The sequence below is a fragment of the Canis lupus genome, chromosome 11 (genome assembly GCF_048164855.1).
Source record: "Canis lupus baileyi chromosome 11, mCanLup2.hap1, whole genome shotgun sequence".
Classification (NCBI taxonomy): domain Eukaryota; kingdom Metazoa; phylum Chordata; class Mammalia; order Carnivora; family Canidae; genus Canis; species Canis lupus.
This window is the reverse complement of record NC_132848.1, coordinates 30,722,908-30,745,734: the sequence shown is the minus strand read 5'-3', so window position 1 is coordinate 30,745,734 and position 22,827 is coordinate 30,722,908. Positions and strand designations below refer to the sequence as shown.

General features: G+C 52.0%; 1 protein-coding gene across 1 annotated transcript in view; it reads right to left on the bottom strand.

Annotated features, from left to right (window-relative positions):
• Window positions 1-22,827, bottom strand: part of MYH9 (myosin heavy chain 9) — a 91,549-nt gene that overhangs the window by 47,526 nt on the left and 21,196 nt on the right. Inside the window, exons 2-3 of the mRNA XM_072844109.1 lie at window positions 11,477-11,828; window positions 6,391-6,547 (exon numbers count right to left, since the gene is read on the bottom strand). Of these exons, the coding sequence (XP_072700210.1) occupies window positions 6,391-6,547; window positions 11,477-11,809 (490 nt within the window). The 5' untranslated portion in view covers window positions 11,810-11,828. The remainder of the gene's footprint in view (window positions 1-6,390; window positions 6,548-11,476; window positions 11,829-22,827) is intronic.

Below are 22,827 nucleotides of genomic sequence, written 5' to 3'. Positions count from 1 at the left end.
TCCTTGAAAAGGATCCGTGAGCCACAGATTCCTCTTCTAGAAAGAAGATTTTACAGAAATGAGACTGGCAGGCATGACCACATCATAACTAAGCAGCCTCGTTCCAAGGAGCAGGCTTTGCTTCTGGGGGCCTAGCAGGGCAGTGGTCTGGGTTCTGCTGGGCCCAGGGCTAGGGTCACAGGCCCCCCACCCCGGGTCCCCACCACACATGGCCAGAGGATCCCTTCAGTGTCACTCAAGGGCTGCCTCCCAAGGGCACGTCGTTCCTCTGAGGCCCCCCCTGAAGCCACGTGGGCCCACGGACGTCCTGCAGCCTGCTTGGGGCCGCAGACGAGACGGGACAAGTCCGAGGCCGCGTCTGCCTGCGCACGCCCGTGTGCTACGCGGCCCTGCAGGGAGGCGCCTCTGACAAGTCACTTCCTGTGTGTGCTGCCACCCGGAGCCCCGGCTCTCACGGGCCTCCTGGAGATGAAGAAGTCCGCCTGGAGGAAGCATTTGGTTATCACCTGCATTAAGCGAGTGGGAGCGTGGAGGGAAGGAATGCAGTGCAGGGAGGGCAGGGGCGGTTCGATCAAGAGGCTGCATTTCCAGGCGCTCCCCACTACCTTCCAGGGGGCGCTCGTTATGGCCCGGCACCGTCCACACACACCTTGGGTCATCCCTGCAATAACCCTCCAAGGAAGTAGGCGTCACTAAGCCAAGAGGCCACAGGGCAAGGAAGGCTCAGTGAAAGTGGCCCCCTAGTCCACAGGGACCGACAGAGCCAGGCCCCGACCCAAATCCAGTGCAAACCCAGCTCGCTCTTCCTCACACACGTCTTGCTCCCAAGGCAAGTTGCTCCTCAGGCTGAGGCTTACAGAGGCCCAGCAAACTGGTGCCGGTGACTTTACTTGTGGAGGAGCTGGGTCATTGGCCAAAGCCCCTCACACTTTGCCCCAGCCCCTGGGCTAGGTGGGGCTCCCTGCCCGGGGCTCGCTTGCTCTCTCTCTCGAGTTCATCTCCCTGCCTCTCAGGACCTCCTCCCGTTGGGCCAGGCCTGGTGAGCACACAGTGACCATGTGCGGCCGGGAGCGCGCCCCTCTGGGGTGGGCCAACGCGGCACCCGCGGCCTCCACGGCACAGACGGGCACTCGGGGCCTGGCTCCGGACCTCCCCGCAGACAGCGGGCCCTTTGTGTGCGGCGGCGGCGGGCAGGGCTCGCTGGCAGGGCCCGAGCCTCCTGGCGGGTGCATTCCTGCTCAAGTGGAGTCATCACATCTGTGGCTGCCTCAGCCGCCGGTCCTGGTGAGTGTGCTCGCAGTCATGCTTCACTGTACCCTTGAAGCATTTCCTCAGCGCCTCACCCACACCGTGCTTCCCACCCTCAAGAAGGCCTTGGAAAGCAGACAGCTCCCCAGAAGCAACTGGCAGGGATAATGTGCAGAGGGAGTGAGGGCCTGCAGCCAGCCGGCGGGCCTGCAGTCCTCCAGACACAGCCAGAGGACCTGGGGCAGCAGCCCCAGGGGACAGGCACCAGGGTGGCAATCGGGAGACCGTGGTTTCTGGGGCTGACTCTGCGGGCCCTGGACAGGGCAAGTAGATCTTTATTTCTGGCCCGAAGCCTTCGGATGTGAGGCTAGTGCTAGAACTCTACCCCTTGTTTGCCCTCAAAGGTTGTTAGTCAACCAACTGACAGAACGTGGACACGCAGTGGACACCGGGCCACTGCTTGGTGACCAGCCGCTTCCGGCGCAGCTTCCACCGAGCAGCAGGGGTGGGACTAGCACAGAGTCAAGGGTTAAATAGTTCTCAGATTAGGTTAGGCCTGGAATGAAAGCAGACCCTGCTGCCACTCCCCCAGAAATGCTGGGAGCTCATTAAAATACCATGAAGTCACCGAAAGTGAACCAAACCTGGCATTTTACCTAATCAACATTGAGGTTTTCTGCTAGTCTCGCTGGGGAGAGAACAGTGCGCAAGTCGGATTCTTCAGTGGGTGGGTTCTCCTTTCAGAACCCACATACACCCTTACCCCCAGAGGGAGACCCTGGAAGGCCAGGTCCCAGAGGAAGCCAGGAGCGCCATTTCCCAACCAGGTCACACCTTTTATAGACCATGCGCTGCTCCTGCCCTGGGACACACCCCCACGCCCCACAGGGCTGCCGCTGCCCAGAGAGGGACAGCCACACAGAGTTCATGCCCATCCTCAGTGTGCCTTTACAGAATCCCAAGGAACGGTTCAATCCCCAAGGCAGGAAGACCCATTACTGGCTAGGACAACAAATTAACCAAAGGGAAAAGCCAGGGTTGGAAGGGTAAACCAACCAAGTTACCACGGGACTTTAATTAAACCCAAGGTTGAGGATTAAAACAAACAAAACTGCCAGGCACGTCTGGGCTGCCCTGGAACCGCTTATTGACACATACCTGCCAGCCTTTCCACAGGATCCGACCTCTGCAGTGCCTTCCCCGCCACCCCTGGCCTCAGTGGCCACACCTTCCCCTCAACTCGCAAGACACCTGACACCTGCTGAAGCCATGCTGGCACCAGGTGTAGGTAGCAGCTTGTCTTGTCATATAGCCATGGCCCCAGATGTCTGGGTACAAACACGTCTCATCCCTCCCCCTGGACTGCCAGGGCCTCCAGTGCCAGAATAATGTACTAGACCTCTTGGTATTCTGGCACTTTCTATGTCCTATCTCCATGGACTCCTCCAGCGCGCCAATGCTGCCATGCCCCATCCCGTGCCCATGGCAGACAGCACTAATCTATCCCAACATTCCTTGGCTTTGAGTCTTGGATCTTTGACATGCCAGGCCCAGAGGTACTACTGATCCACAGGAGTCGATACTCAATAAAAATAATCTGCAGTGCTTGGTCCAGGGTGCTCAAGTGGGGGCACTTCAGCCCACCCCTGCCCACCTTGGGAAATTTGGTAGCAAGGTCTGCAGACATTTCTGGTTGTCACCAGAAGAAGGAGGGAGCTGCTGGCATCTAGTAGGTAGAGGCCAGGTTGCTGCTAAATATCCTACAATGCATAGAACAAGCCCCCCACACCCAAGGGAGGATTCTCCGGCCCCAAAGCCAAAGTCCGCCAAGTTTGAGAAACCCTGGCTTACTTAGTCTGATACACGCGCAGAGTGACCATATGATTTATCATCCAAACTGGGCAGCTTTTCAAAGTGAAAAATGAATACTAATACTAACTACAGGACAAGCGGCACTCATCAGGACTCACAGATGAAAGACAGGGAGGCCCCAGGAACAGGCAAAAGGAGCTCATCTCATAAAAGTCCCCAGACAAAGACACCAACTACCTTATTTGGCAGAGTAAGTGCTAGTATGCCATAAGCCACAGGCAGCTCAGGGAGGAAACCCTTTTCTAGTTCCCGTTTAGAGAAAAAGCAAAAAAGGAACTGTGCTTTTTAAGAGGTGAGGGGCAGAGAACACCCCTGTTCTCCCCACAGAGCCTGTGCTAAGAAGCATCCTAACAGCCACTGACCCTGAAGCATCACTGTCCACACCTGACTTAGGGCGACAACCACAACTCCTCTCAAGAACTTTCTTTGCTTAGTGAACCACCTTATCCTTAACAGGAGAGCCAACTTCTCTTAAATAACTTCCTCTCTGCTCCAAGGGAAAAAAAACCTGTTGCTAAGTGCTTTGCAGGTCAGCTGTAAACAACGAGAAGGGATTTGGAAATGTTCTCAGTAGGTCCCCACGGAGGCTAATGGCTGCACCAAGTCCGGCATTCATGAAGGAGGGGAGGGAAAGGCTCGCAGGCTGAAGGTCAGAGATTACAGGGACCCAGCACCCCCACAGATTATTAAAAAGAGGCACCAGCACCTCTGGCTTCCTGGGTCCAGAATGGATTTCCATCCCTGGTCTCCAAAGAATGAAACACCTTCCCGCTTGCTCTCATAATTTGGGGAGCTCATGGCTTCCTGTCAAGGCCATTCCGCTATGGCCAAGACTCTCTGGTCAACACAAAGGAAAGCTCCAGCCTTCTGCAGATCGCTCTCTTTATTTCAATGACCTCCAACCTACAGAGCTGACTTTTGGCCCTTTAAATGTTTTTGTCGTTGGATAAAAATTGGTCAAATCTCTTCAAGAAGGAGTCATGCAGACTGTCGGAAGAAAGGCTGGGAGTCCAGTTCCCAGAACTCCAGCCGCTGTTGTCACGCTCTGCATCATGACATTGTTCTTGCGATAATGGCTTGCCTGACAGTCAAGGAAGCCGATGTGCTAGAAAACCATTCAAATCCAGGATCCAAGGATGGGAACATGCCCTAATTCAGCAGCACAGGGCTCAGGAAGACTCCAGGGTGAATTTGCACCGGGCCAATTAGCACAGCTAGGAGAAAACTGACTCATAACCTCTAGAGACACAGACTCAGGGTCTTCTGGAATCTCACAGAATGTTCTCCAACCAGATTGCTTTAGTTAGCACTTTGAAACACACATCCTACTTTAAAACTAAAGGGCTGGCTTCCTCCAGAAATTTTCATAGACATAAACATAAGCCAAAGGCTAGGCCCAACTTGTACGTCCTGCATAATTCATCAAGCTTGGCAATGAAATGCCTTCCCCACAACACCGTGCAGAACGAGACAGACTTGCTCACTGTCCCTTCAAACCGCTACACCAGGGACTGACTCTGCTAATACAACAAGGTTCTCTACCACCACTGCCCAGCTTCACTGCAATTTTAAAGAAAAAAAAATATGCACATGTACGAGGATTTGGAAAACCACTATCGATATGAAGTCATGAGAATTCAGCCCTGCCTGGAAGTTGGGCTTGACTGGGAATTACACGAAATGCCACCACATGCCAAGCATTCAGCTGAGCTCAAGAATATATAGGTGACACGGGCCCTGTCCATGTCTAGGAGAGAAAACCAAATGTGTAAACACCTAAGTCAAAGTATCACTAAATCAAAAAAAAAAAATAAAAAAATAAAAAAATAAAAAAATAAAAAAAAAAAAAACAAAGTATCACTAAATCTAGCCCAGATATCCTCCCTGGAAGGCAGGAAAGCTTTAGTCTTATGTTTAACAAGAGATTAGGGACCTGCCAGGCATTGCAAGTAGTTGGCATGGGCAAGGTGGCTGGACGCAGGAAGGCCCGGGAGAAAAATGTAAGCAGGTCCATGTGGCAGGAAAGTCAGAGGAAGGCAGGAAGCCAATTACAAGGGCGCTGTTTGTGGCTAGTGGGTTCTGGGGTTACCTCTGGGGCCATGAGGAGCCTTTTCGAGTTTTTTTCAAGATTTCAAATCAAGGAGTTTGATCAGATTTGCATTCTAGAAAGATGACCCTCTGCTGAAAGTAGAGGGAGGGCTCTAAAAGTGAAGGTTAAGAGGTCACAGCAACAGTGCAGGCGAAAACCGTTGGGAGGCCATAACTGAGGTCATGGCCACAGGATAAAAGAGGGGCAAGGCGGTGAGAAATATGAAAGGAGATTAAATCTATAGGCAGTGCTAATGGACCCGAGAAAAGGAGGTAGAAAGAGAGCAGAGAGGGGAGGAACAGCCAGGTTCCGGACCTGGGTGGCTGGAGAAACGGCAGCCCGAAGCAAAGGGAGCTGCTGAGTCCCAGTCCTCAGCCAGAATGTGCTGGCAAAGCCATTCGAGCGGATGTGTCCAGCATCCAGAGGAATACAGGAGCGAGCGATGAGGCCCTGAGGGGCACCAATGCGCAGAGGCAAGAGAGGGGCAGGAGAGAACCATGCAGAGGGCCAGGCACCGATTTGGAGAACCAGAAAGAGGGTCACACAGGAAGGAAGGGCTTTCCAAAGGACTGGTCAAGATTGTCCAACGCTGGGGAGAGGTTAGGTAAGAGAAGAACACATGAGTACCGTGGATTTAGCAATGCAGAAGGGAGGGTAACCTTTGTCGGACAATCTGCAGAAGGGGTGAGGGAGGCCTGTGGAGCAGGCACTTCCTCTACAAAGCTCCACTATGATCAGAGAGACAGCAGAGACAAACCAGAGGAGGTGCAGAACCCAGGAGAGATTTGGTGTCTGTTTCTTAATGATAGGAAAAACTCAAGCATGTTTCTCGACCATGGGGAAGGAGCAAGAAGAAAAGATATGAAAAGCCAGGAGGAAAGGGAGTAACTGGTAGAAGAAGGGGCCTGGAAGTGAGGAGACTGGCACAGAGTCTGGACAAGAATGAGAAATAGCAATAATTAGGAATTGTATTTTTTTAAAGCTTCTAGAACACTCTCTCAACATATAAACACGTCCTTTGATAGCCATTGACCTTGGTTCTCACACACCAGCTCAGAGGTCTCCATAATGCACGGCGCCACCACCAGATCACTGTGACACTGAATGTGAATGAGCACCTGCAACGGTGTCCATGAGGCTGCAGGTGAAGACTCAGCCACCAGGAAGGCCGAGGCACTCACCTTGCATCATACTCCTGTAGGCGGTGTCTGTGATGGCATAGATGTGGGGGGGCATCTCATGCCTCTTCTTGCCCTTGTACATTTCCACGATCTCTTCGGAGTAGATGGGCAGGTTCTTATAAGGATTGATGACCACACAGAACAGGCCTGAATAGGTCTAAAGAAAAGAGGAGCAAACAGAAATGGGTTAGGAAGTCTTGGTTCTTGATAGCGTGCAAACTTCTGTGGCAAAGTTCCTGCCAACAAGGGCCGGGAGTCAGGCTGACGTGAAAGCACCCCCTACAGCCCCTCGCTCCCTGTGCCCTGCCCTGCTGCAGGTGTAGCGGCGCCCACCACCAGCTCTGCGTGTTGGGTGAGGGTCCTCCCTCAACTGCGTGATCGCTGTCAGCTTTGCATGCCAACAAGCTGGTGCCTCGGGCGAGATCCGCACACAGCAAGACAGTAGAAATCCGGTTACAAAACTCAGATCCGAGGACAGTAAGAGATGTGTCTGTCATCGTGAGAGGCAGAGAGAAAAGGATTCAGCTGCAGCAAGCAAACTGCAGAAACACCAAGTGTTCTGCCCTGAAGGCCTCTCATGAAGATATTCAAGCCTCAACTTCTCCAGCACTGAGAAAAACTCATGGCCCACCCCACCCAACCAGATCTTCTGTGGGAGAGGACATATTACAGACAGCTCTCTCCCTCAAATCTTCTGGAGACATTCACATGGCAATCCCTCAAAAACTCAAAGATCATTTCCCCGTCCCCTGTGAGCCTTCTCCAAGACGCGAGTCTCCTCTGAAGGGGAGCCCACTTAGCCAACACCCTTGATGTGAGGCACCCCAAAACACACCCACCCAGTACTCCAAGGCTGATCTGACCAGGTTAAAAAATCAGACCCCAGGGTCAGATGTCCTGAGTTCCAATCCCAGCAAGGCAAGTTTCTTAACCTCTCTCCCTTCCGTTTTTCAATCTCCAAAATGGGGACAGACCCTCGGCTGCCTCACAGAGTAGTTATCAGGATTGACACAGCACCCAGCACAGCGCTGTGAGCAGGTCAGGAGAGCAGGTGCCAGCGGCAACCATCTAGACAGATCTTCCTTCAGTGTCTTATGGTCAATTCACATTAATTTGTGACTACTCTTTCCCTAATAACCTGCTTCTTTTTCTTCCAAGATCCTTCTTCCTGGCCGAAGAAGAAGAAGAAGAAGAAGAAGAAGAAGAAGAAGAAGAAGAAGAAGAAGAAGAAGAAGAAAAGAGACCCCTCACAAGCTGGGCAAGACTCCTGAGACCACCCAGGTGGCAGGTGTTCATCTGGGGGGTGCAGCTGTCTTTAACCCTCCAGAGCAACCCAAGCACCCTCTTCTGAGGACAATGCACCAAAGGACCGGAAGCAGCCGCGCAAAGCCAAGATTCACACACACCTATGGCCCTTGACTCTGTGGAGTGACAGCTGAGGGTCAGGAGGCAGTTCAAGGCAGAGCTGGGAGCAGCCCTGGCTCTCCTGCCACCACCAGTGCAGAGCATCCTGGTCAGGGGCCAGTTCTCTGCACCCGTGTCTTTCTGTTTGCGTCATGATATCACCTCACTGTCTGGGGCTGTGCCCCTCAATCCTACAGCAGCCAACACCTAAGGGCGCTGTGCTATGGGCCAACCCGGCCCCCTCCAGCCCCGGCCTCCCTAGTCCTGTCCAAACAGAAGATGGATCTAGTGGCTGAACCTAAAGACAGGTTCCACACAGGAACCAGTCGGGAGGACAAAGGCCCTTCCCAGCCTGGGCCAAGAGCAATGGCACTTGGACTTTGCAAGCAGAAGTTAAACACAGGAAGCAGAACTGGGGAGGGACCCAGTAACCTACAGCGGCCTGCGTGCAGAAGAGCAGCCAAGTTTGCAAATGACCAAGTGTGTTTGGCTGCCTCTTCTGTTTGGAGGCGGGGACTCGGGGCTCTCTGCTTTTCTTTCTTCCTGGGATAATCGGTCATTTGCCTTCCCTCCAACTACTTTTTCACGAGGGACGGGGGAAAGCTCCAAGGCAAAGCAGTCTGCACGTGGTGCTGGCCACCTGCAGCGCGGGTTATCACAGGCAGATGAGAGAAAAGCGGGAGACTTCTGGTTTTTCCCTGGGGGGCAGGGATGAAGAGGAAGGCGGTCAGGGAGCAGTGAGGTCATCCCAGGAGCTCAGAAACAATTGAGCTCTGTTTCTGGGGTTTGAGAAAACCCACACTCTAGGAAATCAGCCCGATGAAAGCCAAGGACACATGGCCACACTTTTAGGGTGTGCCTCGGAGCCAGATGTTTGCAAACAGCTGTCTGTGACAGCAAAAGGGGACTGGGGGTTCCTGGGACCAGGCTTTCTGACAGCTGGGTGGGCAGATGGTCCTGCGGATGGTTCTCTTTGCAGAGCTCCAAAGGTCTCTGGGCTAATCTCATCAAACCAGCAGGTGTGAGCCCTACAGCCCAGGTGGGAAGATGGAGACCTGCCGGCGAGCCTCCCTCTGGATGCTCCTGGAGGTGCGGACAGAGAGCAAGTGGCTCTCTCCCCCACGGCCACGCCAGGGAGCTGCTCCATTCACGGGCCACAGAGGCTCTTTGTGATCGGCCGCCCCCTATCCCAGAGCTCACCCCCCGGGGAAACAGGCAGAGCAGCTGTGGGCCAGGATTAGCCACACCGCCCACAACACCAGGCAAACCCGCTGCACAAAGGCTCCCGGGTCGCAATTTGGAACGACGTGTGCAGAGAGGTGGACCATGAATGAGGCGGTGGCCCCCTGCCCAGCGGCTTTGATCCCCCCCGCAGCTCTGCACCTGCTGGGGTCCCCATTAGGGCAATTGCAGAGACAATCGACTTCCCTTATGGGGAGGATGCTTAGGAAGGGGGCTGGTGTGAGGCAGGAGGAACGGCGCAGGAGGGGACAGATGCAGGAGTTCGGGCCTCCAACCAGAGTTCTGCCTCTCGAGGACAACCCACGCTTTCAGAGGAAAGATGAAGCAACTAACAGTGAACACACTTTAGTACTATTTCCCTTTGTGGGAGAGCAGACCGTGGGCAGCCAGCCAGTAGCGGCAAGCGCAGGCCCCCCCGATGAGCGTCAGGCTCACCAAATCCCTCGCAGGACAAAGGTGAACAGAGACACCAGTGAAGGCCTCACAGAGGACCAGCTGCCTTCACTAAGAGAGCCCAGGCCCTGCCATGAACCAGGTGCAGGCTGGCACTTGCACACTTCTCACCAGCGAAGAAGTGAGGCTCGTGGTAGCCATGGTGTGTGGTGGGGAAAGGATCTGAACCGGGTCCTGGAGGCTCCAACTCTCACGCCGTTAATCACTCTGCTTCCCTAAGCAAAGCCCACGTCGGCTTAGGGACCCACCAGGATGGGTACAATGAGCGATGGAGGCTGCCCAGGGGGCATCCCACTCCCAGATGATGGGACTCAGCTCCCAGCGGGCACAACAGACAAGCAATGCTTCCTTAAAGGTCCCTAGTCTTTCTGCAAGCCTCCAATTCTGAATTTCAGTGGTCAAGATCCCTAGGGACAGAGGCTTTGAATTCTGTCCATACAATGTTCTTATGAAGAAAGAGGCAGCCAGGCTGAGGGTCAAGATACCTGAGCTCCAGTCTCAGGCTGTATGACTCTGTGCTGGGCTCTGGCCCTCTCTGGGCCTCAGCTTTCCCCACTTGCCATATGAGCAGATAGGACTAAGCTGGTTTATAAAAAAGGACTTCCAGGAGGACCATTCTGTGTATGTCCTCACTGGTGGGTCCTGACTAATCAGGCTCATCCCCCAAAGGGTAGTCATCAATGGCAAGAGATTAAGAACCTCCCTATCATAAACCAATTTAGCAATCAGCAAGGAAACACAGCTCTGGCATGCTATCTGGCCCAATCAGGAGCTCTGGGCAACCCAGGATGGTCCATGGCTCCACAGATGACTTTGGCACATTGCAGGGCACTCGGAAGTCCCTGACCAGTGTGCTGGGGAAGTGCCCTACGGAAACGTGTGCTGAAGTCACCCTCAGATTATAGAGAAAATAAAATGGCTTACTGAGGGGGCCACTTACCATCCTTGAGCCCAGCGTGTCCTTTATTTACATATGTGATCATCAACAAAGCCCCAGATCCAAGGCTTGGTCTCCCCACCAAAAGGGTTACAAGACTCTCGAGATGTTTTCTTCCTCCAATTCAAACACATTTTGAGAACTGTTTTTATTCAGCTCCAAGACTGAGAAGGCCAAGGTGAACGTAACAACATATTCAAACAAAGAGCTATTTTAGGAATAATAAGAGCCAGATATCTCTTCCCTACCTGAGACAAAACTAGAAGGAAATACCTTGGAACTGAACAGAAGAAAGAAGGAACTAGAAAGAACTCTGTGGCCCTAGGACCATAAGATCTTGGAGCCTATTACACAGGAGATGGGGCAACGCCCCTCCTCTGATGTTTTCTAAAGCGGTGACAAGCGGTCTTTCTGCGAAGGTGGCCCCGCTGGACAGAAGACAGAGAAAGGGCTGCTCCTTGTCCTCTGCAGGCTCCGGGCCTTACACACGTGCCGTTCTCAGATGCTAAGCCTGCTACGGCACCAGAACTAATGTGCCGCATGGGCTGTAGGTGCAAGCCTCGCTCCTGATGCTCGTCTCTGCCCAAAACACATTCCCCGGGGAAATAAGGCACGCCGCTAGGCCTCTACGAAGAACAAGATGGCAGAGAGTCCCAAAAAGAGCCTGGGCAAGCGGGGAGGGGGAAGGGGACCAGGTGGTGCAGGAGGACAAGGTGGGAAACCAGGACACGGCATTCCCTCGGTTTTGAAAGAACTACCCTTCCTACCTCCACCAAGCCTGAGGAACAAGGCCCAAGGGTGGGCACAGCCCACCCACACCGTGATACACTCCTCCCTCCAGGCGACCTAAAACAGGCGTCCTGGTGTGATCTCAGCTACGCAGAGAAAAGCTAAAACAGAACACTCCATTAGGACACCCGCAGGCCAAGGTTCGAGGTCGTCACCCCAGCTTTCCTCAAGTCCCCTACTCCCCCAGGGCACCAGCGCCAGGCCAATGAGGGTGAAGGGACAGAGCCAGACCTCCCACCCCGGGCCCCAGGCCCCACTTACGTAGATGAGCCCTGAGTAGTAGCGTTCCTTGAGGTTGTGCAACACGGAGGCTTCGTTGAGGCACGTGAGCTCCGCCATGTCCTCCACCTTGGAGAACTTGGGTGGGTTCATCTTCTGGATGTCATCCTTGTTCACCTTCACCTTCTTCCCGTTCTCCACCAGCTCCACGATGGCCTCCTCGCCCACCTCCTCCTTGAGGCTGGCGGGCTCAAAGCCGCTCTTGTCGGAAGGCACCCATACCAGCTTCTTAGCAGCCCAGTCGGCCTGGGCCAGCGGGTTATTGATGAAGTTTTTATCCACATAGAGATACTTATCGGCAGCTTGCTGCGCCATGGTGACTCACAGCCAGGACCTACAGCAGACACAAGGACAGAACGTCAGACACAGGGACCTCAGCTGCACGAGGCCCGCTAGAGCCCTCTTATCAGCACTGGAGTAGAACAAAACTTGTCAAACCAGGCTGCACAGCTTCCAGAACTTTCCCGCTCTCCATTTTTGAGAAAAAGATGCCCGTGATTGAAAAAACAAGTTGTCATTAGAGCCTCTGTAAGAAAATCATGGTAAGGCAGATCCTAGGATCCATCCACAATCACACAGATCTATTAACTCCCGTGGTGCCGAATGACAAGCCTTAGTTGAGTTGCACAAACAGATGGAACTATGGTCACTATGCTACATGCACTGAGGCAGAAAAGAGACCACGCAATTTAAGAGCACTTCCAACAAAAGCAAGTTTCTAATTAGCCCTCCCAAAAAGGGCAACAAGCTACAAACCGCGCATAGCGGAAGTTGCCAGTTTAAAAAACTTTTTATTTCAGAGTCAACGAAGAGCGGAAAAAAACCACCACCACCACCACCACAACACACCAATATGTTGCCAAGAGATGATAAGTCCACCTTGAGAATACAGCCAAAGAAATAAGGCTTGAGGAAAAGAAGTCAGGCTCCAGGAAACATCATGAGCAGTAAGAGTGCTTCCCTTCTGGGGCACTAATGCGAAGGCAGCCTTCACAATCCATGTCTCGGAGAACATGTGTGTTTGCTTTTTTTCAAAACTCATTTGCAAAATAAAGATGAAATAATAATCCCTTACACCTGTGTGGTTTAATGGTTTATGAAACTGCTTTCACACGCACTTGGCCACCTGGAAAGATCCTCATCCTAACTCTGTACGGTAGGGGGGCACCTGGGTGGCTCAATAGTTGAGCGTCTGGCTTTGGCTCAGGGTGTGATCCCAGGTCCTGGGATCAAGTCCCAAATCAGGCTCCCTGTGGGGCACCTGCCTCTCCCTCTGCCTATGTCTCTACCTCTGTGTCTCTCACGACACATAAATAAAATCTTAAAAACAAACAAACAACTCTATAGGGTAAGAAAGATGTGTGCTTCATCCCATTTTACAGACAAGGAAACGGAGCTCGCTGGAGGAACCTCGAGGTCCCCCTGGGCAGACTGGTCCCATGGCCTTTCCACAGGATAACCACAGTGCTTATTCCTGCTCAAAGGCTCAGGCTAGGACCTGCTGGGAGGACAGCTGGTTTAGGTAAACAGAACACAGGACTTAGAAACTGTGGTCTGAGACAGAGCCAGCTCACAGCCACCGGAGGAGCATCCCAGAAGCTCACAGCCCAGTTCACAACACAGGAAGGCCTTTTCCTTATGAGGTCAAGGTCCCTTCCCCAGGCCCAGGAAGCCAGGAGGACCCCAGATCCAAATCCAGAGTTACCTGGGCTTTCACACTTCTAGATCCCAACAGGGACCTGGATGCCAATGAGGCTAGAGATTTGGGAGGGAGAGAACAAAAGGAAAAGTCTGGGCCGCCCAGGCCTTCTTATCTGGGCTCATTAAATGCTTTCCAGATCAAGACTAAGGGGCTCCTCTGGACATGCTCCAGGAAAGGGGTTGTTTTCCAGGAAATCTGCTCGCTCGCCACCCCCACCCCCCACAGGAGGGAAGGCAAGTCCATGGAACAGAGCCTGGCAGCCTCCCCAGCAACCTCAGCCAGTGGCTCTGTTTATATTCCCAGCCAAGCAAACCCTCACAGACCCTCTTAGGGGACCAGGGGTATCATCCACCTGCAAGGACCACTCCCTGAAAGAAAGCAGGGCCCAGAGTCAGACAGCAGTCCACAAGGCAGGAAGGGATGGCCTGGCTTCATCTGTGTGGGGCTGGGGTCTCAGGAGGCTGCAGTCCCCAAGCCACGCCAGCTGACTTCCGACTGTCCAGGCTCCCACACCCGCCAGGCCATCCAAGCAAATCAAAGGCTTCCCTCTGCCAGAGTACATATCAGCTGTCCTCTCCCTCTCTGCCATCCAGCTGACCACTAACTAGCCAGGCAGCCTCAAGTCTTAGGACCCAGGCTCTCGAAATCAATCTCTCCAACAAGCCACTGTCCTGGTTGAGGACTTGGAACGATCACACAGCACAGGGCTTCACAGGCTGTTGGTTCTGAACCTTTCTGCAAACTTCAAGCCTGAAATGGACATTCAATCTCCCATCAACATGCAAAAAGGGATTCACTTGAACGCTGTCCCCCAAAATCCTAAGTCACTGCTGGTTAAGAGTTCTAGAGAAGACACCTGAGGATATCACATGCTCTTTACGAGATCCCTCCAAGAGGAAGGAAAGGGGATAGTCATTAGGTAACCTACCAACATCAAGCTCTCTTAACCATCAATCATCCTGCAAAAGATCTTTTATTATCCTCAATTTATAAATGAGAAAACAGGCTCAGAGAGGGCAAGGTACTTGCCCAGAGTCACCCAGTCCAGTCATGGGGTAGGGCTCTAACCCAGATCCGCCTGCCCCTGCCCACCCCACCCCACTCTAGGCTCTTCCTAGCACATTTGTGCTGGGGTCCCTCAGATGAAGTCAGACTGGCATGGGAGCCAGGTCAAACTGTCGATGCAGTGAGTGGGACATGGGATGTGTGGGGGAATACATCCCACAGTACTCAAAAGATGAGTTTGATCGGGCAGGCAGGGAAGCTGACTGAGTCTTCCCAGTGTGGCCAGTTCAGAAAGCAGAGCACAGTGGAATTTTAACGTTCTCACTCCCGTGGCCAACTACTGTCCATGACAGCAGCCCATCAGTGATGGCACAAGGACTTCTGGCCTCTGCAGACTCACTTCATCCCAGCAACACCAGCCCTGGTAGAACCAATACAAAGAAACCATCTGGTGGCCTGGCACCTCGGCAGCACACAGATTCCCTCCGGGCTGCAGGCCCTGGGCACTCAGCCTACCCTGGAAATCCAGGTAAGCCGCTCAGCCAGCTCTTCGGTGGGGGTACACTGGAGGGTGTGAACGTGGCAGCTGCTCTCAGGGCACAACTCCACCTGGCTCCTCGTTCTACCTTCAGGCCTGTCTACCTGTGATGAGACCTGGAGTCTGTACTTCCTGTAAGGAGGGGGGCTCATCCTGGGTCTCCTCAGAGCGGGACCAACAGAGAGGGCTGCCCCCCCTGCCTACAGGGGTGCCAAGACCCCCGTGCATGGTCTAATGTCCAAGGAGTCTTCCTCTCTGAGCGGAACTTCCATTTCGCTCGCCTGAGCACTGTTTGGCCAGGCCAAGGACAGAGCTATTTGGTGTCAGCAGCTCTGCTGGAATGACGTGGGTTAGCAGCAGTGCCAAGATCAATACATGGGTTGGACAAAGGGGGGGGGGGGGCACGGAGGTCACCATAAACAATGGGGTTTATTAAAGCCCTCTCACCAGCACAAACAGGAACATCCACACTCAGTGACAGCCCCAGTGTCCACCTGAGTCAGACGAAGACCCCAGGGCCTTAGCGGCCGCTGACCCATGCACACCCAGTAGGACTGCCAGCGATGCAGATGGAGTAGGCTGTCACTGCTGAAAGCTCTTAGAAATGAAAAGGAGTGTCAAAGAAGGGATGCTAGGGAGGAACAGCCACATCTCCTCTCCCTGGCCTGAGACCACGCTAAAGGGCCTCTCCTGACACTCTGTACAAAATAAGATGAAATCAGAGAGGGAGGCAAACCATGAGAGACTCTTAACTCTGGGAAACTGAGGGTCATTGTGGGGTAGGAATGGGGGTCGGGGTAACTGGGTGACGGGCATAAAGGAGGGCGTTATATGCAACTGATGAATCACTGACTCTACCTCTGAAACTAATAATATATTGTATGTTAATTAATTGAATTTAAATAAAAGTTTTTTTAACTACACATAAGTTTTCAAAATGAAAGAAAAATATCCCCATAAATTCCTAAGACCCTCCCCCTAAAAATCAATTTTCTCTCTTTTTTTTAATGGTCTTTATAGTCTTTGTTCATAGAAACACTTGAGATTTTTTTTTTTTAAGGTTTTATTTATTCATGAGAGAGAGAGAGGCAGAGTCACAGACAGAGGGAGAAGCAGGCTCCATGCAGGGAGCCTGACATGGGACTCGATCCTGGGTCTCTAGGATCACACCCTGGGCTGCGGGCCCTAAACCGCTGCGCCACCAGGGCTACCCAACACTTGAGATTTTTAATTGCAGGCAGAGTGTGGAGTTTCACATTGTGGATTCTTCCTATTTATTATGACCATTTGGGGATCCCTGGGTGGCGCAGCGGTTTGGCGCCTGCCTTTGGCCCAGGGCGCAATCCTGGAGACCCGGGATCGAATCCCATGTCGGGTTCTGGTGCATGGAGCCTGCTTTTCCCTCTGCCTGTGTCTCTGCCTCTCTCTCTCTCTCTGTGACTATCATAAATAAATAAAAAAGTTAAAAAAAATAAAAAAATAAAAAAAGAATATATAAAAATATTATGACCATTTGTTTCCCCAGAAGGCCACAGTTTGCTTGCTGATCATTTTTATCCAAACACTTCACTTTACAGCTGACAACACAGAGGCTCTAAAAAGGAAGGGATCCCTTGGGATCCCTGGGTGGCGCAGCGGTTTGGTGCCTGCCTTTGGCCCAGGGCGCGATCCTGGAGGCCCGGGATCGAATCCCACGTCGGGCTCCCGGTGCATGGAGCCTGCTTCTCCCTCTGCCTGTGTCTCTGCTTCTCTCTCTCTCTCTGACTATCATAAATAAATAAATAAATAATATTTTAAAAAATAAAAAAATAAAAAAATAAAAAATAAAAAGGAAGGGATCCCACTCAGCCACACACGTGGGAAGCGAGAACTAGAATTCAGGACTCTTGACTCCAAGGCCTCCTTGGGAGACACTTTTAATGGCTGCATAATATTCCACAGTGATGTGGTTTTGGTTTTTTTTTTTTTTTAGACCACCACTTACTAGGTTTTTTCCTTATATGGTAGGCCACCTTGAGATAAATTTCCAGAAGTGCAGTTATTGGAACAAAGGAGCATCCAGACACTTTTATGGCCTTGAGAAGTATTATCAAAATGCTTTTAAAAAAAAAAATGCTTTCCAGAAGGGTTGACTGGGGTGCACGGCCACATGAGCAGCCTGCCCATGTGGCAGCAACCACACCAGCTCTAGGAAAACCCTCTGCAGGAAAAAGCTTGGGGGAACAGATTAGGGACCCTCAGGAAATTCTGGAAATTTGCGGGACTCACAGCCAGCAAGGAGTTAAGGCAAAAGAAGGCAGCTTTCCCCACTGGAAGATCAGATCCGGTGGAGGCCGGCCCTTTCCACACCAGCTTCCTGCGGGTGCCAGTCCAACTCCAAGAAACCCAAGTAGTTGCCTTTTTAGGCCATAATCGGGAGGACATAACCAGAGGCTAAATTAGGACTCTCAGGAAATGATGAAACTGAAAGTAAATAGGTTGACCAAAAATCTCTGCTTTCAACCCAAAATGTAATTCCTTGATTGTCTGCCTTCTCCCCTCCCCCCCTACAACCCCTGCCCCCTAAAACATCCATGTGGACCTTTTACTCCTTTCTGTTTTCCCAAGGACCCTTCTTTCTCTCTCTCTCTCCCAGCTTCCCACCCTTTAGCTTGGTTCTTTTACGGAGTTTTGTGCTTGTTTGGAAAAGAAACAGCTAGCGCCTTAAAGACAGAATTTATTCACCTGAAGACAAATCACTGGTCCAAACACTGAGTTTGTCCGTTACGGGGGGTCTATGTAAAGTCTTCCGTAGCCACGTTCTGGGCCTGGAGCTTCCCACCCTGTCACTAAGGCTACCCTGTACGAGGGCCTGCCAAGAAGCCCTCTACTTCCTCCATCCCCACAGGTGAGGGCACCGAGGCCCACACAGGTCCTAAAACCCAGGTTCAAACTCCGACCCACTGCGCTTCCCCCTCAGCTTCCTTCCCCAGGAGCTCTCTGATACTCTCTGGAGAGAAAACACCCCGAGCATCCCCTGGTTAATGAAGCAAAGCAGGGCCGCTGACACTAATTGTGCCAACGTGAAGCTGCAGGCCTCGCCTGCTGGGGCTGCTTAGGACCAGGGACTGCACACTCCCATCTTAGATCGCTGGTGCTGAAAGAAAGGTCAGGGGTCTGTCTGACCTTGGGTGAGCCATTTCCGTTCTCTGAGCCAAGGTTCCAGTTCAGAGACCCAGTGGCCCCAACCCAGACACCAGGAGTCTGTTCCAGCATGGTCACCAATGCTTGCGAGTAGGTTCCTCCGATTGTTTCTTTATCCCCAGCCCCACCCAGAGAGCACAGCTGAACATGTCCTCCTCCTTTCTTCCTAGAACCACTGCTTTTGAGTCAAGGAAATTATCAATGTGCCTGAGTTCCACTGTTAGGAAGGCTCTATGAAGGCAGCTGCTGAAGTAATAGAATTTGTCAAACCTCTGACATTTACTTATTCAATGAACAAGTGCATACGGAGGGTCTATGCGCAAAAATACTGTGACAAAGATACAAAAGACCCAAGGAGCTTATAACATAGTGGGATGACACTCATGCCACTAAAGTCCCAATCTGGACAGTGCAGTCTGGACAAGCAAAACCAGGCAAACTCCTTGGTTTTTGTCCTGTGCACGGCTGCATGATGGGTGCCCAATACATAGATCTACCATATGCAGACGAAGCACTTGTTCTGTGGCCGTGGGCACGTGCCACCTCTCTGGCCCATCTGTAATGCGGGCAGCATTACATACTGGTAATCCTGGTAATATGCCACCAGGAGCATTTATGTGTCTCCTCTGTCTCTCTTTTCCTCTCTCTTGAGGCTGTTTCATTCAATGTATAGTTATTAAATGTGCACAAGGAGATGGGACCCCCGTCACTGTGGAGGGGTAGACCATGTAACCAGCCAGCTCCAACACAAGACTCAATGAAGAAAGAAAAAGGGACAAGTAATGCACTGCGGAAACACAGAGGAAGGGGTAAGTCAATGGAAAACTCAAAGCAGCAGGAACTTCATGGAAGGGATGGGGTGTAAACTGGGTCCCAGAAGATGGAAAGGGTGCTGGGGTGGGGGAGAGGTGGTAGCAGGCCGAGGGAGAAGAGGGGGCAGTTCTTCATAAACTACGTGATGATGTGATCTGATATGATTGGCTGAGGCAGGGCTGTGAACACCTGGGGCCTCCTAATCTTTTGCTGTGGGGGCTCTCCTGTGTATTGTGGGATATTTAGCAGCATCTCTGGCCTCTCTCCCCACCATCTCCAGCTGTGACTGTCCCTGTAATACACTGTTATGTTAAGGGATCTGACCTGAATCCACTACTGGACTGTACTCTAAAGATTCCTAAATATCCCAATTTAAAACAAAAAAAAACCTCAGGCAAAGGAGGCTGATGTGCCTCCTCCAGCAGGGCCCGTAACTCCAGAACCTCCAACACAGCTGTTTGGCTGGTGATTCACATGTAAGTTCACTAGCGTGAAGGGGTCCAGGTGATTCATGGAAGGCAGGCAGCAGCCACACTGTGTGGGGGGTGGGGAGGCGCTCCTCTGGCTGTGCTGGTTCATGCCATATTCTGGAATTCCATCAAACGCCATTTATTCAAAGTTCTTTTTTTTTTTTTAAGATTTTATTTATTTGGAACAGAGAAAGAGAGAGAAAGAGCATGTGCACAAGCTAGGGGAGCAGCAAGCAGAGGGAGAGGGAGAAGCAGGCTCCCCATAGAGCAGGGAGCCTGAGGTGGGGCTTGATCCCAGGACCCTGGGATCATGACTTGAGCTGAAGGCCAACGCTCAACCAACTGAGCCCACCAACCAGGTGCCCCTATTGAAAGGTTTTGATAAATCAGGATTAGTCCCAGGGAGGATACCCAGATAAATGTATCCCACCCAGAAATCTCCTGCAAACCCCCTCAAACATATCTGAGTGCCTACCAGTCGATGTCTCCACCCAGAGAACCCACAAGCACCATCACACCTGAACTCCCCCAAACCTGCACTCCTTCTGGGTCTCCATCTCTGCAAAAGACACCTGGTCACCCAAGACCATCACTGTAAACTCCTCTCTGGTGGATTAGCAAAACCCTCTGTCAATCCCATGGCCAGTGCCCGGCTCCAGCTAGACTACACAACAGCCCCCTTCCTGGCCTTCCTTCTGCAGAGTCTTCTACCTCCTTCTAATCCATACCCCTTGCTGCTTCAGGAGGACTCAGCAGCTCCATTTCTTGTGCGTGCTATATCCTATTTTATTGCCTATTTTATTGATAATTACTCGCCAGTTTGAAATGGTTCAATGACTCCACATCTTCTCCAGAATAAAATCTAATCATCTTTGAATGTCGAGGAGGTCCTGTGTGACCCTGCCCTTCCTCATAACCGAGTCCTGTTCACAGCCTCCTCTGCACCTCTCTCAAATCTCAACTCCAGCACCCTCCGCTGTAAGGCCCTCCCTGTAAGGCCCTCCCGGATGGCTACAAAAGGACTTCCGGTGAGTAATCAAACAGCTGAACTGCCATTATCTGCAGTTTCATCTGAGCACAGGAGGCAGTCTCATTCATGGATTTCGAATGTCTAGCACAATGCCTGACCCCAGTTCATGCTCAGTTCAAGTTTCCTGAACGAAATGAATGTATGAGCAACAAGGAAAAGAGAAAGAAGGAGTAGTGAGAAAGGTTTCTAGGAAGCTGGAAAGTCGCCTTGAACTGTGCAGAGGGCCAGAGGGTTAGTTGACGGGAACGGAGACCCAAGCTGGCAGCACGCTCAAGAGTCACGGCCACTTACCTAAATTGTTACAAAACCCAGCTCATTGAAGGACTAGTTCTTCTTTCTGTCCCCAAAACAAGAAGGCAAAGAAAGCACAGTAAGGCTTTCAATCCACAAAGAGAAATAGGAGTGAAGATTATTTACTGGTCCTCAAGAAGCTTTGCATAAGGTTGAATAAAATCATCTGTTTTCTGGAACCTTCTGACACCTCCTGACTAACCAAGGTAGAGGCACCCACCATCTACCACCAGACACACCAGAAAGGACCTGGGCCGATGTGGCATGGCTTTTACCCTTGTCAGGACTCATGAAAAGGCCTCAGGCCACCCTTCCTGCCTCTCAGCACTTGGCCTGCATCTGCTAATAAGCAAGTACTGCAGACACTTATCTTTGGTACCAACTCTCAACAGACAGATGGAACTTGGAAAAAAACCACTGCGATGTGGAGCACCAATTCTGCAAATCCCAAGATAAGCCTGTAATGTGCTGTAAGATAATGGAATGGGTGTGACTTCAGAGTCACATGGACCTGGGTTTGAATCTCGCACTCAATTCCTATAATCTTGAAGCTGTTCAATACCGCAATTTCTTAGCTTTGGAGTGAAGACAAAATCTGTATCAGAGGAGCTGTAACTCAAATTGACAGGAAAGACTCAGACACTGAATAAGAACTTCTGGATCTCGTCCTCCTGACCTAATTAATCCTAATCCTTCTCTAGAAGGACACCTGGGGCCTATGAAAAGTTTCTAGGAGTTTGGTGACTCCTTCTCCAGATTACATGAATACAAGGAGAACAACATGGCACAGTGTGACCTCTCCCAGCTGGGAATTTAGCATGAAGGAAGAGGGCTGAATGGCCAAAGAGGTTGGAAACCTGCCTTTCCGTGGCCCTTGTGCAGTCATGATGCCCACAAAATGCTCTGCAGTCAAGGAAACCCGCTTCACTTTGTCCAATCAGGTTAAGCACCCTGGGATATCCTGCAGGAGAACTGCTCCTCAGCGCTGGCCTGGGAAGTGCTGGTCTGGTGGGATGTGCATGAAGCCTTGGGCAGAAGAGCTAAATTTGAGTCTGGCTTGGCACAGACCAGCTGCTTGGCTATCAGGCTTGACCAAGATAGCGGACCACAGGAGCCAGCCTACATAAACACCAGAGCCATTAGAACAGTCAGCTCCAGGGAGGAGTCTGGCATCCTGTCACCCAGGGCTCACCTTATAGTAGTCGCCCACCCTATGGTGCTGGGTCTCCCAGGGATGAGGAGGAGGGGAGAGGGAGGGGGAGGGGGAGGGGGAGGAGGAGGGGGAGGGTCCTCCCAGAGCCCATGAGGCAGAAGCTGCTGAAGACTGGGAGGTTGCCCCCCTCCACCCCGCTTCTCCCCACCTCAGGAATGCTGTCTGCTTACAGAAGAAGCTAGGACTTGTTGCCATTAGCAGTATTCCAACCCAAGCCTGTGTTGATGCTTAGCAGATAAGAAAAGAGACCAGAGACAGGCCAGAGAGGAATTTAGCACCAGAGCCCCAGAACCCACCCCCTTTGCCCTTCCCTCCTCAGAGGCCACATGGAGGGGCTTCCCAGGATTCCTCAAGAGCCCAGGAACACAGAAATGGTCACATTAGCCTGACTACAGAAGGCAGGGCCTGGGGTCACTTTGAATTTGCCCTGTACCCAACACAATCAGACCATCACAAATGACACTAGAGGGACTAAAGGGACTAGAGGGACACCTGGTGCCTCAGTCAGTTGACCAGCCAACTTCTCGTTTCAGCTCAGGCTCAGGTTGTGATCTCGGAGTCCTGGGATAGAGCTCAGCTCAGCAGGGAGTCTGCTTGAGGATTCTCTCCCCAACTCCTTCTGCCCCTCCTCCTCCCTGCGCGTGTTTGTGCACACACACTCTTTCTCTCCCTCTCTTAAAAAAAAAAAAAAAAAAAGACACAAGAATTTGGTGCATAGATTCCCTCCCTCCTTCGAGGTAAGGACAGAAGAGAGAGGGAGGGGGAGGGAGGAGCTGGGGCTGGAGGGGATAAGCAGAGCAGCTCACCCAGGATCTTATCACCCACATTGAAGAATGTGGATTTTAGTTGAGGGACAAGGGGAGGCCACCTGGGGTGGGGGGAGGGTGATATCACTGGATTTGTATTTTAAATAGATCACCCTCTCTGACTCACTTGGAGGGGACAGGAGAAGTGAAGAGCTGCAAAGCGGCCTGGACGACCCAGGAGTGGACTTGCAATGTAAGAGAGGGGAGTCTCAGGACGGGGCTAGGGGGGACACTGGTTAAATGCCACAAGATGAGGACAAATGAAGGCACAGGTGTCACCCT